The sequence below is a fragment of the Dromaius novaehollandiae genome, chromosome 24 (assembly GCF_036370855.1).
Source record: "Dromaius novaehollandiae isolate bDroNov1 chromosome 24, bDroNov1.hap1, whole genome shotgun sequence".
NCBI lineage: Eukaryota > Metazoa > Chordata > Aves > Casuariiformes > Dromaiidae > Dromaius > Dromaius novaehollandiae.
The window spans coordinates 6,190,214-6,206,238 of NC_088121.1; the positions used below are offsets into that span (position 1 = coordinate 6,190,214).

At 44.9% G+C, this 16,025-nt stretch overlaps 1 protein-coding gene and 1 long non-coding RNA gene across 5 annotated transcripts in view; one reads left to right on the forward strand and one right to left on the reverse strand.

Moving 5' to 3' along the window:
- The window catches only part of LOC112980590 (uncharacterized), a 29,387-nt gene extending 20,189 nt beyond the window's left edge, over nucleotides 1-9,198 (forward strand). Inside the window, exon 6 of the long non-coding RNA XR_003258460.2 lies at nucleotides 8,899-9,198. This is a non-coding gene — a long non-coding RNA (uncharacterized LOC112980590). The remainder of the gene's footprint in view (nucleotides 1-8,898) is intronic.
- CASZ1 (castor zinc finger 1) overlaps nucleotides 1-16,025 on the reverse strand; it is a 179,191-nt gene that overhangs the window by 18,430 nt on the left and 144,736 nt on the right. For all 4 annotated transcript variants that reach the window (XM_064525591.1, XM_026095548.2, XM_064525590.1 and 1 more), the window contains 7 exons: nucleotides 13,317-13,489; nucleotides 11,679-12,547; nucleotides 8,966-9,107; nucleotides 7,686-7,749; nucleotides 4,958-5,118; nucleotides 1,404-1,526; nucleotides 659-994 (listed from right to left, as the gene is read on the reverse strand). In XM_064525591.1, coding sequence (XP_064381661.1) covers nucleotides 659-994; nucleotides 1,404-1,526; nucleotides 4,958-5,118; nucleotides 7,686-7,749; nucleotides 8,966-9,107; nucleotides 11,679-12,547; nucleotides 13,317-13,489 — 1,868 coding nt within the window. The remainder of the gene's footprint in view (nucleotides 1-658; nucleotides 995-1,403; nucleotides 1,527-4,957; nucleotides 5,119-7,685; nucleotides 7,750-8,965; nucleotides 9,108-11,678; nucleotides 12,548-13,316; nucleotides 13,490-16,025) is intronic.

Sequence of the window (16,025 nt, forward strand, 5' to 3'; positions counted from 1 at the left end):
TTGAAAAAAAAAATGAAGCTGTATTACACTGAATTACAGATATTTGTATGAAAAGGCCGCAGATCTTATTTGGGGCCAATCCTGAAGAAATCCAGCAAGGTTCCTTTTCTGCAACGTGTAAAGATTTAGTCTTAGCTAGTTCTGTGGACTTAGCTGCAGTAACAGCTCACCTCTGCATGACTGAGTACTCTCTCAATTGCCCACTGATTTTGAAAGACCACAGAAAATCATGGTAAGTCTCAGATTTAAGCAAGATTCCGATGTGGCTGTCAGGCTTCATACTGAAAACTTCAAAGATGCTGTGCTGCCTCCATACCCTTTAACCTCACAAATACTGCAAAGACAAATGTATTTCTTTTCACCTCTCATGAGGTATAAAAGGCTCCAGTGATATGTCAGTAAGTTTCTTTCTCCTCTAAATTTGTACCTAAAAGTAATCCCAGATGTATTCAAAAATCCTGTTTTTCCCAAGGATAGCTGAGGGTATTTTACAGATTTCTAAAATTAACTTTTCTGCCAGATAAAGACCAGAGTACCTTCTGCACAGAAGCCCCCCTCAGTGGGTGGTTACAGACATACCAATAAACTCTGAGCAAAGGCAGAGGGGACTGCAAGGCTGAAGAGGACAAGGAAGCAAGCAGCATCTGAAACAACTCACTTCTCCTGGAACTGGAGAAATCCGGGTTTGACCTGAGGCTTGGCATTCTCCAGGGAAGTTGTTGCCAAGGGTGAAGTTGCCAGGCTAGGCACTGACGCTGGGATCTGAGGCATCTGGGGTATGGTCGAAGCCAGCTGCTTCCAAGCTAGCAGCGTGGGGGCAGAGGGCACAGTAGCTGGGCTCGGGGTGGGCACATCAAGGGCAGGAGCGCTCGCCATGGTGACGGAAGTAGCAGATGGTGATGATGGGGCTAATGAAGCCTTAGTCTCAGCAGTAGTTGGGAAGGGAGACTCCGAGTTACTTTTCACAGTTCCGCCCTCAGTTCGGAAGTGAAAACTGCAAAAAAAGAGTGCAATTCAGACAAATTCCTGACCATTGCATAAAGTTTGATTAAACATTGACAAGAACATGGCAGCAGTGTGAAATCAACTTAGCCCGGGCTAAATCCTAAAAAGCACTCTGCACACTTTGTGAAAACACAAATGCCCCGTTCTCAACCATGCTAAATCTGTCACATATTGAACACATTTATTGTCAATCAAAATTAAAGAGGAACATGGTGTTCTGAAAAAAAAAAAAAATTAGCTAGGCACATTTACACAGGATGCACGTGGATGCCCAAACCGCTGCCCTCGTGACTGCATACATTCCCACCCCTAAAGAGAATTACTCAGTAAGGTCTCCTGCAGTACGTGTGTTTTAGCGTTTCCTCTAGGTTTCCCAAGACTAATGCTCTCCTACTTACTTGGCATGCTTGATGGCTCCATCCAAGGTGCTGAAGAGGGCACCACATTCCTCCACGACACAATGGAAATGCACCTTATGGAGAAAGTCGCACTGTGCATCACAGAAATCCTTGGTACCAAACCTGACCAAAGCAGACAAGCAGGCATTTTACAAAAAGCCCCAGAAGAGATGCTGGAAGAGACATACGTTCTGTTTTTGTCAATTCTACTACCAGTCTGGTTTCTCATGTCACTGTCCTTGCTGCACAAACAGTACTTCTGCATGACGTTACAAAGATCTGAACGTGCAGAACAAGAACCTGGTTTCTCTCTAGTTGAAATTGACTGAGAAACTCCCATTCACTTCAGTGGGTGCAAAATTCAGAACTACTCTGAAACAAAATGATGGAAAACATTAGCGTTCTTGAGTGTCTATGTACAAATGCTAGAGCTCTGAGGAACAATCACAGGTTAGTAAGTTAAGGGAAATCCAGACCAACAGGATGCTGCTGAAACATTGCTGGTTCATTTTCTCTGCTTGAATTTACCAGAAGTAGCAAAAAAGGAAGGAAAAACAGTGGTTCAAGGGAATCTAGATCCTTTATTTCCCCCACACACACACCTGAAACCACACACTACCACATACATGGGAGAGAGACAGCATCGCCTATAAAGCAAAAAGAGCCTGATATGCATAAATAGAGAAAAGCGCAGTCGCTGAAGTACAGAAGAAACAATGCTGCAATGCAGAAACAAGAGCAAAAGCCATCTAAGATGTGCCTCTTGCCATCTCAGAGGAACCAGCCAAGAAGCCAAAAACAACTAAGCATGGTTTCATCCACTGCTGAGATTCACCATACTTAGTAACAGCAGCACAAATGCATGGGATTCCAGGAAATTCCGGAATCACAGGGAATCAAGAAATCAAGTAAAAAGCAGTGGCAGGAAGGATTTAAAACTCTCTAGCTGAGGAATCTTGCATAATTAAGGTGCAACAGACTACAATTGCTCTGACGAGCAGGAAAGCAAGAAACGAGCAGCAGCCTGTGTGGTCTCAGGAGGGACCTCTTAACAATCTGAGGTTAAAAGAAAAAGAAAAAAAATCTTGTACTGGAAAAGGGAAGGGCCAGTGGATCTAGAATACATGCAGTCAGTTAAGGCTTGCAAGGAGAAGATAAAGGAAAGTAAGAGTGTGATAAGAGAAGAGATAAGAAATCAAGTTAATGCAAGTTAACGGGGTTGTTTTATCAGGGACAAGAGGTACTATACTTAGAAAGAAGGTCGGATAAAAATGGGAGGGAAGTGATGAGTCAAGAACGGGCGCCCCTCTGAAACCTGCTTTGGACAGAAGGCACAGCAAAAAATTAGAGATGAAACGAAGACCTTGCAGAACAGCAGATAGAGACTGGTTAGAAAATGTAAATATACACAAACCAACCAGTCTGGAGGATGTGTGTCCTGAAGTGCAATGGAAATTAACTCAAAAACTGATTGCATTACTATTTGTTATTTTTTAAGCCATACAGAATAGGGAGGTGCTAGGAAACTGGCAAAACTAAGCTAGGTAATGATTCCTTAAGAAAAAAAACCCACAAGTGATCTTTGGCAATTATCATACCTCTAGTCTTAACTTCTCTTTCCAATAAAGTAATGGAACAAATATTAAGAGGGAGGAGAAAAATCATTAAACATCTAGCAGATAAAGGAACCATGAGCAATAAACAGCATCAGGATTATAAAGAATAAATCTCGCCAGACAAATTTAATTGCTTTTTTTGATAGAATTACAAAATTAGTGGATGAAGGCATGCAATATATTTGGATTTTAGTAAAGCGTTTTGATACAGTCTCGCATATGCTTAGAATTAATTCAAATTGGCTTGGATGTGAATACTACTACATGGATTGAAAACTGGCTGAAGGACCGTAAACAAAGGCTAATGACAAATAGCAATGTACTGAGCTGAGAGGAGGCATCTCATGAATGCTGCAAGGATGACTTTGGTTAGGTCTGAGCTTATTTAACATCTTCATTAGTAATCTAGAAGAAGTAAACAGCATGTTAATGAAATTCACAGAAGATACTAAACTGGGAGGAGCTGGAAACACCAGTGCAAGAGGAGAGAAATAACACAGAGCGGCCTTGCAAGGCAAGGGGGAAGGTTCAGAATGACAGATTCATATTTGGAAAAAAACAGCTAATAAATCTGGGGGTAGGAGGGAGTATTTTATACATACAGAACTCATGAGAGCAACATTACAAGCAATCCAATGTAACAGCGGATGGTAAACATAATATATACACATAATGTAACACGGATGCGAAGAAGGCAGCACAACTGTAAGCTGCATACATGGGCCAGGAGGCTTGTCGTATCTGGTGTGGTGATAAAGGAGTGATAGTTCAATTCTGCATACGTTCAGAGTAAGAACAACGACAACAGCAACAGGATCGGCAGGCTGAAGGGACTAATTTACAAAGTCAGATTAAAAGCAGCAAATAAGCTTTGTCAAATGATATGCTAGAAGTCTGTGACTATCTGAAGGGGGCGAACTCCAACTAAGGAGAGGAATTATCTGCTGTGGTTCAAGGGGATATAACCTGGAGTACTGCAGTGAAATTATGAAAAGTGAAATTCAGGGAGCATACCAGGAAAAAAAGCCAAACATCCTGACAGTGAAACATATTATGTGGTAGAATAATGCTCCCAGAGACATGCTCCCAGAAAACAGCCGCACTGCTCGGCATAATTAAAACTAGGCTGGACAAAATGCTAGCGAACAGTCTGCAGGGAAGGATCTCGCGCTGGCCAGGGGCAGATGGACAAGAAGACCTTCTAGTCTTTTCCATTGTCAAAGTCTGTGATTTACAAAATGTCCACAGGCACATGTAGGCAACTATCTGTGTCAGAGCACAAACCCGTATGTGGCTGCCTGGGTGTATCTGTGTACGCTCAAAGCATGTGTCTGTCTGGGCACATATGTGCATGTGTCTGTGTGTGGGTGAGTTTTGTGTCTGTTCCATTTTCCCTACAAGCCTCCCTGTCTACAATAAAAACATTGGTTCTTGCAGCAGAAACCATCCAGTTCCCATACCCCTTGTACTCCCTGTTTGGTTTCTGTAGCCTACTCCTATGACAAGAGAAAATTCCACAGCAAGCATTTTAAGGCTTCTGTGATCTGTGTGTAATAACTGAAGACAGTCTAACACCAGTTCAGTGCTGAAGAGCCCACAGGAGGTCCCCAGGACCTGCAGACTGGGGAAATGAAGAGAAGCCTGAGGTTAAGTGCCTGCTAATAGCACTGTGTGAAGATATGTGCTCCTAGCTGGCTCTCTAATTCTCTTTGTAAAATAATTCTACTTGCACAGTCATTGCTTGTAGGATCTTAATAGCTACTGCAGCCAGTCAGGCCTGAGAGGACTAAAGGCCCCCCAGAAGATGATCAGCATATCACAGATTCAGGCCTCTGAATTCAAGACAACTCAGCATTCAAATGTGCACTACACGAGCCAGACGCTTTGCAGAGAAAATCATTTCCCTGTCCTCTATTCCCAGTTCCATGCTTGCCTTACCGGCGCAGGTACATCTTCCATGGCTCAGAGAGTTTCTCCTGAACAAGTGCCTTCACTGCCTTTCCCAAGTATTGTGTTGGCTCCCCAGCTGCAGCTTGGCTGCCCTCTCCTTCTGTCTTCAAGTTCAGCAGGTTGCCAAGGCTAGCACTGGTCTTGGACATCTGGAACAAGAACAGGGACACGGCATCAAGCACAGTGCACTGCCCAGTACGCTGCCAGTCTGGATACCCCCAGGACTGTCCCACAGAAAGCTGTGCCTTCGAAGATTAAGAGAAGACAGTAAGTCTGCACAGGCTGCCTACTGCATCAGCACAGTTTAGTAACACCTCGCTTTTCTGCAACCTCTACCCAACTATCAAAAAGTTCTCAGGTGCCCATCTAATAATATTCATGGCTCTTTTGTAATGTAATGAAGCACAATATCTATTTTAAAAATGAGGAAACTGAGGTGAAGGAAGACATGCCCGATTTGAACATAGAAAAGGTGAACAGACTCCTGTGCAGGCTGGAACAATAGTAACCTTACGTAGCGCCTACAAAATGCTGATCTCTCAGTGCAGAGCCAGCAGTAGAACTGGTAAATTCTAGTTTATTTAGAATCATCTTGTCCTAGGCACAAGAATATCTCCTTTAAATGACTATCAGGTATGCTTTTTGGAGAGGAAAAAAAAAAAGGCAGGAAATTCTCATTCAACTTGGGCAAAATTCTGGCTCCGCTTAAGTCCTTGGAAAATTCTTAGAACTTCAGTAAATAAATTACTTCACTTTCTATGCTAATGGAGAGTCCACAAAACAGGACCTGGACTCACAGATTCCCTTGTGTGAAAGGCTTCAAACAGATTCCACACACAGAAGATTTAGAGGTTCAGGCGCAGGATGTGTAGGATAGAAAAAGAAAGTTACTTAAGAGTGCTTAGAGAGAAAATTTTCTTTCATAATACATGTGCAAGAACTCCCCAGGCCCATTCCTGCTTTACTGCTCTCTCAATTACCTCTGGTAACACCAGTAAAATTCAAGGCATGAATAAAATGCAGGATTGGGCCCAATACTTGCATTATAAACTCCACCCACTTGAGGATCTCAAAGCCCTTTATAAATATCAGTTAATTAAGCCTGACAGCCCCCCTAAATAAACTGCACAACGCTACAGGAACCCTGGTTATTCGAGGCTCTCTTAATGCCCCCTGAAGGTAAAGCCCCTGCTGCTATGTGGAGACTGCAGCTCTTTATGGCTAGAGTCAGAAATTTAGCTCATCTTTTTCCTTTGGTGTTGGGCATTCAATTTCTGTAAAGGGTTTTTTTTCCTAGACAAATAATGTCACAGAGGGATTTCACTATGAGCAGAAATTGTGTTTAGCAAGGGGAAGAAGCAAGCATGATGTGTTGCTGAGCACACACAGCTTGATTCTGCAATCCTTCGTCTTGGAATAGCCTCTATTCTTTGCTGCTTTATGTCACTGCTTAAATCCTGTTCCTACTGTAAAGAAAAGGAACAAACCTGAAGAACTAGTATTTTATACCTGTGCTGCACTTATTCTGCACAATATAAAGAATCTTACGCAGGGCTGCATGCAGACAAATGCTTATTTCTAAGCATATGCTTAAGTCTCATTTAGTACTGGAGATTTTCAAGTGAAATATCTATTGAAGTATTTTCCTGAGCTGGGGGCCTTCGGAAGGACTCAGAATCCCAGAGAACAGATTAAGTATATTTACTCACTAGAGAAAGAGCTGCATATCTGAAAGCACTATAGGGACAATATGTAGGAATGAATAAGAGAGGAAGTTTAAGAAGAAAGTACCAAAACCCCAAGCTAACAAGAGAGCCAATGGAGGAGAAAGGTAGTGTAAGGGTAAAAGTAGAAATTAACGCAGAGAAAGAGAGTGATGAAATGAAAAAGAAAGGAGGTGAGTGAATACAAGAAAAAGTCACTTGCCCTCTTGAGAGTTATATGGCCTTGGTGCATATAATGCCCAGAGCCAAGGGATGGCAATAGTTATGCCTCTAAAACCTATTACACAGTAGGATGTTAAAGCAAGGCTCAAAGGCTGCCCTGCTCCCAAATGCAGTTGTATAAAACAGCAAAATTAATCTTGCTACAGCAGAATTTATCACGTGAAAGGGGAAAATATATCTGAGATGATGTATAATTTAAGGAAAAAGTAAGGAAAAAGAAACTATGCATTATTTAAAATAAATATTCTACAATATGGCAAAGTGGGCTCTGTTGGACACCATTACTCAAACCAGAAAGGCAGAAATTGATCATTTTCGTTCAAAACTTCTAACTTCTCTTTCATAAAAACAAATGATTCCTCTCTCCCTCCTCCACTGAAAGAAAATGTTTTGAAGTAAATAAAATGAGTAACTATAAAGAGAGAGTAAGGAAGAAGTTGCCAGGTTCTAGAAATAAAAATGGGGAAGAAAAAATCTTTCAGAACCCTCCTCCGTCTAGAAAGGATTAAAAAAAAAGGGGGGGAAAAAAAAAGGTGTCAGAGGCTGCAATATATTTCTTCAGCCAGTTCATTAAATTAATTCGTAAGCAGTGGCTCTGAAATTATACCCGATGAAAAATGGTCTCAAAATTTAAATGGTACAAACTCATCTTATTAGAGGCAAAACATTAAAAAACAAACGCATCTCCCCCCCCCCCCCCCCCGCCGCCATCGCGGCTTTAATTTCTCTTGGTGGGGGGAAATGAAAGGCGTTTGATGGATGGCTCTTACCTTATTCATAAGCGAGGATAAAAGAGATGAATTTGCCGAGACTGTGTGGCCATTTGATTCATTACTGGAACACACAAACCAACAGGGTTTAGTTAAGATGTGCGCAGGGACTGTGAGCACCGAGATTAATTCTTCTCCCTTCAAGCTGCCTCACTCCTCACCTGCTGCATTCAGAGGAAGAGAATGATGCCCACCCTCCCCTGGGGCAGGTCAGACTCTTACTTGTAATAGCCAAGATGGAGAGGCTCACCAGTTTCTAGAATTGAGTTCTTTCAGCAATTAAACAGTCCAGACCTCTTCTGCTAGTGTCCACACCACACTTTCTTACTTGCTGACACACAGCCCACCTGAAGCTTCAGTCTTTCATCGTGCTAGAAAGTTGCAATATACACCGAAAAACGTGGGGGATACTGAACTAGGTTTCATACTGCCCATGACACAGGCCCTCTCTACAGCAGAGAAGACAAGGCAACAACATTTAAGACTGTAGTTTTACTAGAGCCACAGCTAAACACACTGAAATGCAGCCTTAGTATTTCACATGCATCAGTAGTAGCTTTAGTTGACTACAAGTGCTGAGGTGCTTAACTGAGGCTTGGCTAAATAAAGTATGGAGAACATACAAGTGTCAGAATGGACCAGGCTCAGTTATCCCTATTATCTGTCCCAGTTGCAGTTTTTCCACACAGGAAATCCCCAAACACTCCTATTCTCAGCAGAAATGCTGGACAAGTGGTCTGGATGCTTTAAGATAGGTGCATTCACATCAGTGCGAAGATAAGTCATCACAGCTACAGACGAGAACATGCTAGACCCAGGCCAGAGTTAACAAGACAAGCAGTTGTTTTGTGTATCCAATTTCTCCTGGGAGAATTCCCCTGCCTCTCCTAGACCTGATTCAATGCCTTGTTACATCAATGTAAACGCTCTCGCTAACAGTGTGGCGAAGTGCAGCAGTGGAGCGGTCTTCAATCAACTGCTGATGACAACAGCAGAAAGATCTAACTAAACAAATTTTGCCAATGGCAAAGAGGGGAACAAGTGGGGCTCTTGTGAGAAAGTGAGTAGCTGCTTATGTGCCCAAAAAAACCTGTTGGAGAACACACCCTTGAGGGGAAGTTGAGGGAGCCTCTTGGTCTCCTGCTTGGGGGCATCTAACTCAGCCACTGTGAAACTGACTTTGATCAAAACGCTGTGTCCTCTCATGTTACAGATATGGAAAATTCTCGGAGCTCCAAGCTGCGAAGAACTAAGTGTGTCTCCCTGCTCGCTTCTCTCACCCATGATCCTTGACGCTCAGGTCCAAGCTGTGCTCCTGCAAGGAGTCCTGAGTGGCAGCAGATGATGATCCCATGGTTTCTACAGGCTCCTGCTTCACCTGAACTGGATTGAACCGTCCGGGAGCTGTTGGTTGTCCATTCCCTGTTGAGAAAGACAAAATGAAATGCAAAAATGATACGAAAAACGTAGGTATAAAATAAGGTTACAATGGCAAATAAAAAAGTTAAATCACTATCACCACTACATAAATGGAAAAAGCAAAGAAAAAGTGTGGGGGGAGGGAAGTGCCAGGATTGCTGGTCAGCATTTATTGCCAGGCTGACATGATGGGTTCTGACGTCCACTCCAGCGTGGAAATTCTTCAAGTGATAATTATTGCAGAATTATGTCAAAGTTGTCCAGGCTATGGGCCCTTTAAAGGAGAAGGGCGGAAGGAGCGTGGGGGAGACCTGATTCTCTGCACAAACTGTCATAACTAATTTGCGGGGCTGCCTCTTAAGCGTTTATTAAAGACTCTGTTAATGCTGAGGCAATGTGGCAGCTTTCGACTGCTAGTCAAGCCCCCTTTCCCATCCCCAATCCCAGCGTTGCCGTAGCGACGGCCCGCCACTGCGCGTGCCCAGCAGGAGCATCTGCCCTGTTGGGGCTATCGAAGATGACAGCCAATCAGATCAGTTCAAACTGCGTGACCTCTCTCCCATCAGGTTGTCCCCACAAAAAGGGGGATTTTTTTTTTCTTTTTTGGGGGAGAAAAAAATGTTCATGCCAAATGCATGAAACAGAAATTAAAATTAAAGGAAGAGAAAAAAAGAGGAAAAGAAGAAAAACTGGAAGAGAACAAATTAAAGAAAAAAATTAAGAGGAAAAGGAAAGAAAAAAGGAGGGAAAAAAAAGTTGCTGACAGGAACATGTCTGCAGAGCTTTTTTCCACAATCCCCAAGTGACTAAAATATTAATTTACCCTCAGGCAGTACAGCTGACGGCGAGCTGCTTCACAGACAGCAAGTGGCATTTTATTAAAAAATAAAGGAAAACAGCTCCCTCAATGACCTTTCTCTGCTTTAGGAAACAATTTTTCAAATAATAATTTTAAAAGTATGTGAAAGTTCCCCTCCCTCTTTAATCAGATCACTTCGTCCTACTCCCTCCTTTGCTCTCTGGCGGGAGGAAACATGGGCAGCCCTCTCACACTCCTGGCCAAGTAGCCTGCCCTGGCCTTTCACTGCTGTAAGGGAGGGAGGGAGCTGTAGGACAGCCTGATGCCGCTGGGGGCTGCCAGGCGGAGCCTCCCCTCGGCAACCCCCTGTGGAAGCCCCGGCAGCAGCAGCGCTCTCCAGGGAGCCCCAGGATCCTCTGGGTGGCAGGACTTGGCGCAGGTTCTAGGTGGCAGCAGCAGGAGGTCTGGGCTGCCAGGGACGACTCTTTCCCATCTTTTCCCCCACTCTCATGTTGCTCACCAGAGCCACCGCTGCTCCTTGCAGCTCAGGGAGCCCCAGCAAAGGGAGCTACCTGCCCAGCAAGCCACAGGTGCTCTGTGAGAGCCAATGCAGTGATTCCTAAGGAAAGCCACCAATACTGTGATGGGAAAAGCTCTTCCCTCCCCCAGGAGCAGAGAAAGGGAAATAGAGAAGAAGGAGGTAAGTGAGTGAGGGACTAAGGCACAGCACAAGGAGAGCACTGGACAGGCTGGACAACTCACAGGGAGCATGCCCCCTTGGCACAGGCCCAGGGTTAATGGCATTGTTTGCTCTGACATCGCTGCAACAGAGGTGCAAGGTGAGGGAAAGAGGGCCACTTGGTGCTACCTGGCTTGGAGAAAGCCTGCAGCTGTCTGACTTCTCTGAAAAGCTGCAGTGAACAGCACCCTCCATCTCTGCAGCCCCCTTTCTACCTCTTAGGGGAAGGAAGAAATGCTGCACAGCACAATTCAGCCTTAGCTTGCTCTGGATCCACATACCTTGCTATGCCTCAGAGCACAGATGCTCTGTCCTTCCTTTCTGCTGCAGAACACTGATTGCACCCTTTTAAATAACTCACGTCCTGGCAGCATTTCTTGTCCCCCATACCAGCTCCTGTTCTTCTGCCCATGCCCTTTTCTCAGCCTTGTTTCTCTGGGAGGGAGATGCACAGCTTACAAGAACTGAACAGCAGAAAGGTCCGGTTTTATGGAATGTACCCACACCACCTCCAAAAACACACCTGGAGCACAGAACTAGCCCCCAAGATCAGAAAAAGCAGAGGCAATGAGATGCAGGATCCACCCCAGTAGGCTCAGCCAAAACTCAGTAGGGCCTGCAGAAGAGGGCTTAGGCTGCTGTACGGCCTGCAAGGATCAGTCACGGTTTTTCTCCAGTTCCTTTTTTAATACAGTGCTACTCCCCTTTCAGGCTACAGCAAAGCAGGTGATACACAGAGCAACGCTATTCTCTCAGGTGTGACAGGAGCCTACTCCATTTGTGGGCACAGCTGCAAGTTTCCTGACTCTCTTCCGGCTACAAGAATATAGCCAGGTTCCACAGGACAGCATGCCAAGACTGTCCTCTTCAAGGGCTCTGGACATGACCAAATTAATTCTCCCATTTATGTTCCTTTATTATCCCTTCCCCACCTCTAGTCCCATGGACAACTGAGTGACTCCTCTTTCGCTCCTCTCCAAATCATCAGGCATTCCTGTTCCTCCCACCACCAGCACAACCAATGAGGGTAACTCACCTGCTTCAAGTGCCACAGAGGGCTTGAGTGCAGCTGCTGCCAACCTTGCCATCATAGGAGAGATCAATCCCTTGCTAGCAGAGATCCTTTCCATTATAGATGCTGCTGGAGCTGGAGAAGTAGTAGCTGCTGGGTCACCAGATCCTGAGATGGCCTGGGATGAGGAATCCGTAGGAGCAGATGATGGTGGATTTGTGCCAGAAGAACCAGCAGTCATCAGATTAGCTGAGCTGGCAGGAAGTGGTGTAGAGACCCGGCTGGGGATGATGGGGAAAAAGGATCCAGCTGTTCCAGGAAGTGCTGAGTTGGAGAGTGCCAGGGCCAAGGGTATATTGCTGGGAAGAGCCTGGGAGAGCAGGCCAGAGATCTTGGTGGCCGGTGTCATGCTGTTGGCAGGCTTGCTGGCCTGTGAGGAAGCAAGCTCAGCAGCAGAGCAGGGTGCGGCTGGGACTATGAGAGAAACGGAAGACTGCTGACTGGTGGGGGAGGCACTCAGGCTAGAGTTCTTCGAGCTCATGGCGGAGAAGTCAATAAGGTCATCATTACTGGACTCCTCTTGCTCATTATCCTTGGATCCTAGGAGAGATGCAGGCAGGCCGAGCACTCCCGAGCTCCGGATGTGCCGGCGCTCGTGCTTGCGTTTATGGGAGGTCATCTGGCTGGTGGAGGTGAAGGTGAAGCCACAGCCTGCCCTTATGCAGTGGAAGTGGTTGGTGGCCTTGCTGTAGACACAACCCTCATACTTGCATTCCTCATACTTGTAGAACTTCTTGAAACCATCCTTGGCATAGGCATCATCTTTGATGTGGTAGCTCTTGTGCTTCTCAATGTCACACTTGTTCTTGAAGGTGAATGTACACCCAGGTCGCCTGCAAGGGCATCGAGGAGAGGAGGGTGGTTGGCTGTGTGAGCTAGGAGCACAATGCAATTGCGGTCACCTGCCTCCCTCTGGGATAAGGGCTGGGGCCAGTATGAGACAGTGGCCCTGGTGGCAGTGGGCTCGTTAACCTGTGATGCCAAGGCAAGCACAAACGCTGCCATGTAAGAGAGCTGGGAAGCTGGTTCCACTCTGAGGAGTAGCCAACGTGACATGGGGAAGCAGGCACCCAACACTGCAAGTTCCAACCAAAAGAGCAGCTAAAAGGGGACTGAGATACAAACTGTGCTTTCCCACTCTTCCTGAGAAGATGAGAAATCAACAGAAGAGCACTTGTGTAACAGAAGGCAGAGTCTGGCCCTGAAAGGAATGAGCTGGCTGAGTGCTGGCTGGAGAGAACGCTAGCATGAAAGTGCCATTAGCAGCATATTAATGGTACCCCTCAGTTGGGCTCTGTCAGGGAAGAGCACTGTGACAGCTTCCCCAAATGACTCTACTGTATGTTTCCTAGTGGGCATACTTCCCTCAGATCCCCTCAGACAGGCCAGTGAACGAGTCTCCTGCCTTCAGAGTGCTCTGTGGTAAGACCGTGGAAATCACATCCGCCCTGGAGCTTGAGTTCTCTCAACAGCGATACTGAGAAGGTCACAGCAGGGAAAAGCAAGTCCCTGTGTATACTCCTGAATTTACAACTTGGCAGAAGGAGGCAAACAGACTATGCATCTCTCAGGCAGAATTCCTACCCTTCCCTGCTGTCTCACCTGCAATGGAAGTGAGTGGTTTTTTGCCCATAGAACTGGCATTCCACAGTGCCGCAGTCCTCCGTGGCACGGAACCGCTGAAAGCCATCGTTGATAAGCTGCGTGTTCTTCTTGTGAAAGTTCTCATGGGTCATCACATCAGAGGTGCTGGTGTAGACCTTGTTACAACCCACCTACCCCAGACCAAAACAGGGAGTCATCAACACAACATTTTAATAGCCTACCACAATCTTATTAACATCAGCAATAATAAACATATGAGCTGCACACGAACATTTAACAGTTCCATTTGTGCATTTCTCCTAAGAGTATTAAGTCATCACTTTAATTCCCAATCTAAAAACTGACAGAACAGTCACAAAAAAAAAAAAAAAAAAAACCAAAAACCAAAACCAGCTCTCTGGACACAAAACAGTAACAAAAAAGGTAAGGATGTGAAAGGATGAAAGACAAGCTACAGATAACCATGCCTGCTTAGGCAGAAAGGGAGCAAGGTTCCTGCTCTTAAGGAGAAGAGAACAAACTGACAGATGTCATTGCTTTTTGTCATCCCGGAGCCGGATGGAATGAAGCAGAACTTCGTCTATTTAGGGAATACGAAATTGACTGCGAATGAGTTATCCTTCTAGCAGACAGGGCAGGGTGGTGCAACATGAGGTCAATCTTTTGAGCTCGTAATAAATGGGGTTCAGTCTACCAAAGCAGAAACCCTGTGTTCAGCTCATTTGTGCAAACTGGTTGCTTTGTTTCCCATCGCTGTTCAAGACTACCAATTCAATAGTTTTACACTTGTGCAGCAAATGGGAATGGTGTGATGAGCACGGAATGCTGAAAACCTGCCTTCCTCCGGGTAAAGCGGGCAACTTTGCCATATTGAGTAAAAAGCACTGGAATCTGAAAACGTCCTCAGCCCTGCTAAGGGAGGATTTTTTTTTTCTTTTCTTCTCTAGCACAACGTGTGCCAATGCCTGCACCATCTCAGAAGTGAAGAGAACGAAAACACCACCTCTCAGTTCAGCCCAGGTTGATTCAAACAGGCAATAACAAAACCCATGACAAATACCCAGAAAAAAAAAATAAAAAGGATCTCCAGCTATTTCCAATATAAAAAAGCCTCTCTCTCTCCACACTGACACCTTGAAAAAAGACAGACCCTGCACGGCATTAAAAAAAAGAATTAAACAAAAACCTCCTTAGGAATAATTTGCAATGCAGCTCTTGGTGTTAAAGCCTAAAAAAATGTCAGTTTATATAAACAGCTAACTGAATTTTATCCACACCAATTATGGACATAAAGAAAAAAATACCCCATGAGATGATGGCACAAATCCTGCCATTTAAGCAATATTTTCTTTAATTGGGAGTTTATGTTCAGACACCTTTCCTGTAAGACACTGCTTACATGGGCATTATTTTACTGTAAGACAGTGGGCACAGAATGGAATTACCCATATATAGCTCTTTAAACAAGGGTCTCTATTCAAACTCCGAGTGACTTAAAGCCGTGAAATATTCGTTGTACTCTAAAAAAATTAAGCAAATCCAATCCTAGTCAATTGAAGAAATTGAGCAACGGGTATTATGGAAGAATAACAGAAAATGTCCTCAACAGAAAGTCATATGAAGTCCCCAATTCATCAAAAGCTTGTAAGCATATGCTTAAACCAACCCCTATTCAGGACAGAACTTGAGTGCATGCCTAACATTAAGTATGTGCTTAAGCCCCATTGACTTCAAAAAGCTGACTTGACTTAAAGTCAAACACGTGCTTGAGTCTACCCCAGCAAAGCATTTAAGCGAGATCTGAGTTTTTAGAATAGAAAAGCTTTCAGAAAGGGTTGTCTGAATATTCTCAGGTTGTAATTACAGCACAGTCTTATGACAATGCTTTAGGTCACAACTGTGATGAAACAAGTACATACCAAAACCTCTGATCTGAGGCACAAAATGATCTGTTCTGTCCTTGTCAAAAAACAGCAAAGGGGTCACATTTACATCTACACAGTTACTCCAGCTCTGGTTGCACCGTTGTTGAAGGCTGCCCTGCTCTCAATACAAAGCTCAGAACCTACACTGCACAGAGATAATTTCTAGTACCACTGGCAAAGGAGACGGATAGCTGGGGGTTAAATCTAGATGGCTGACATCAAAATTCAATTACTTTAGATGCTGATTACGGAGGAACTGAACCCAGTGTTAAAGTGCAGATCTTCCACAGAGAAGTCTGATTTCGAGGGAGCGTCAGGTCAGATTTAGGTAGAGGCAGTGCAGTGACATCTCAAACAGGTCCCCAAGTCTCAGAGAAAGGGGCTTGCTTGAGCAAGTGAAGTCCAAGACTGTAAGAAAACCATGAGCTCCCCCCATAAGGCTCCCCCTTGCCCCACTGCATGCACCAGGCTTCTAGAAATAGAGAATGGTGTTTCCCCTCATTCTTCCAAACGGCAAAAGGCCCTTTGCAGGGCAAAGGCAGTGAGAAGAGGGTATAGGCTCTTCACAGAGATGCCTGAATCAGAAGTGAGCAAAAGAGGCTATGAACAGTTTGGATTACAACCCTTTGCCTCAGGGCAACCCCCTGTGTCCTAACAAGGAAGCGTTAGGCTGCCTGAGTGCTACGATCCTTTCAGTCGACCCCAGACAGGACACATCTCAGACAACAGCTCTGCTTTCTTCATTTGTTTGTGTGTCACCATCTATTCCCCAGTCCAGCTG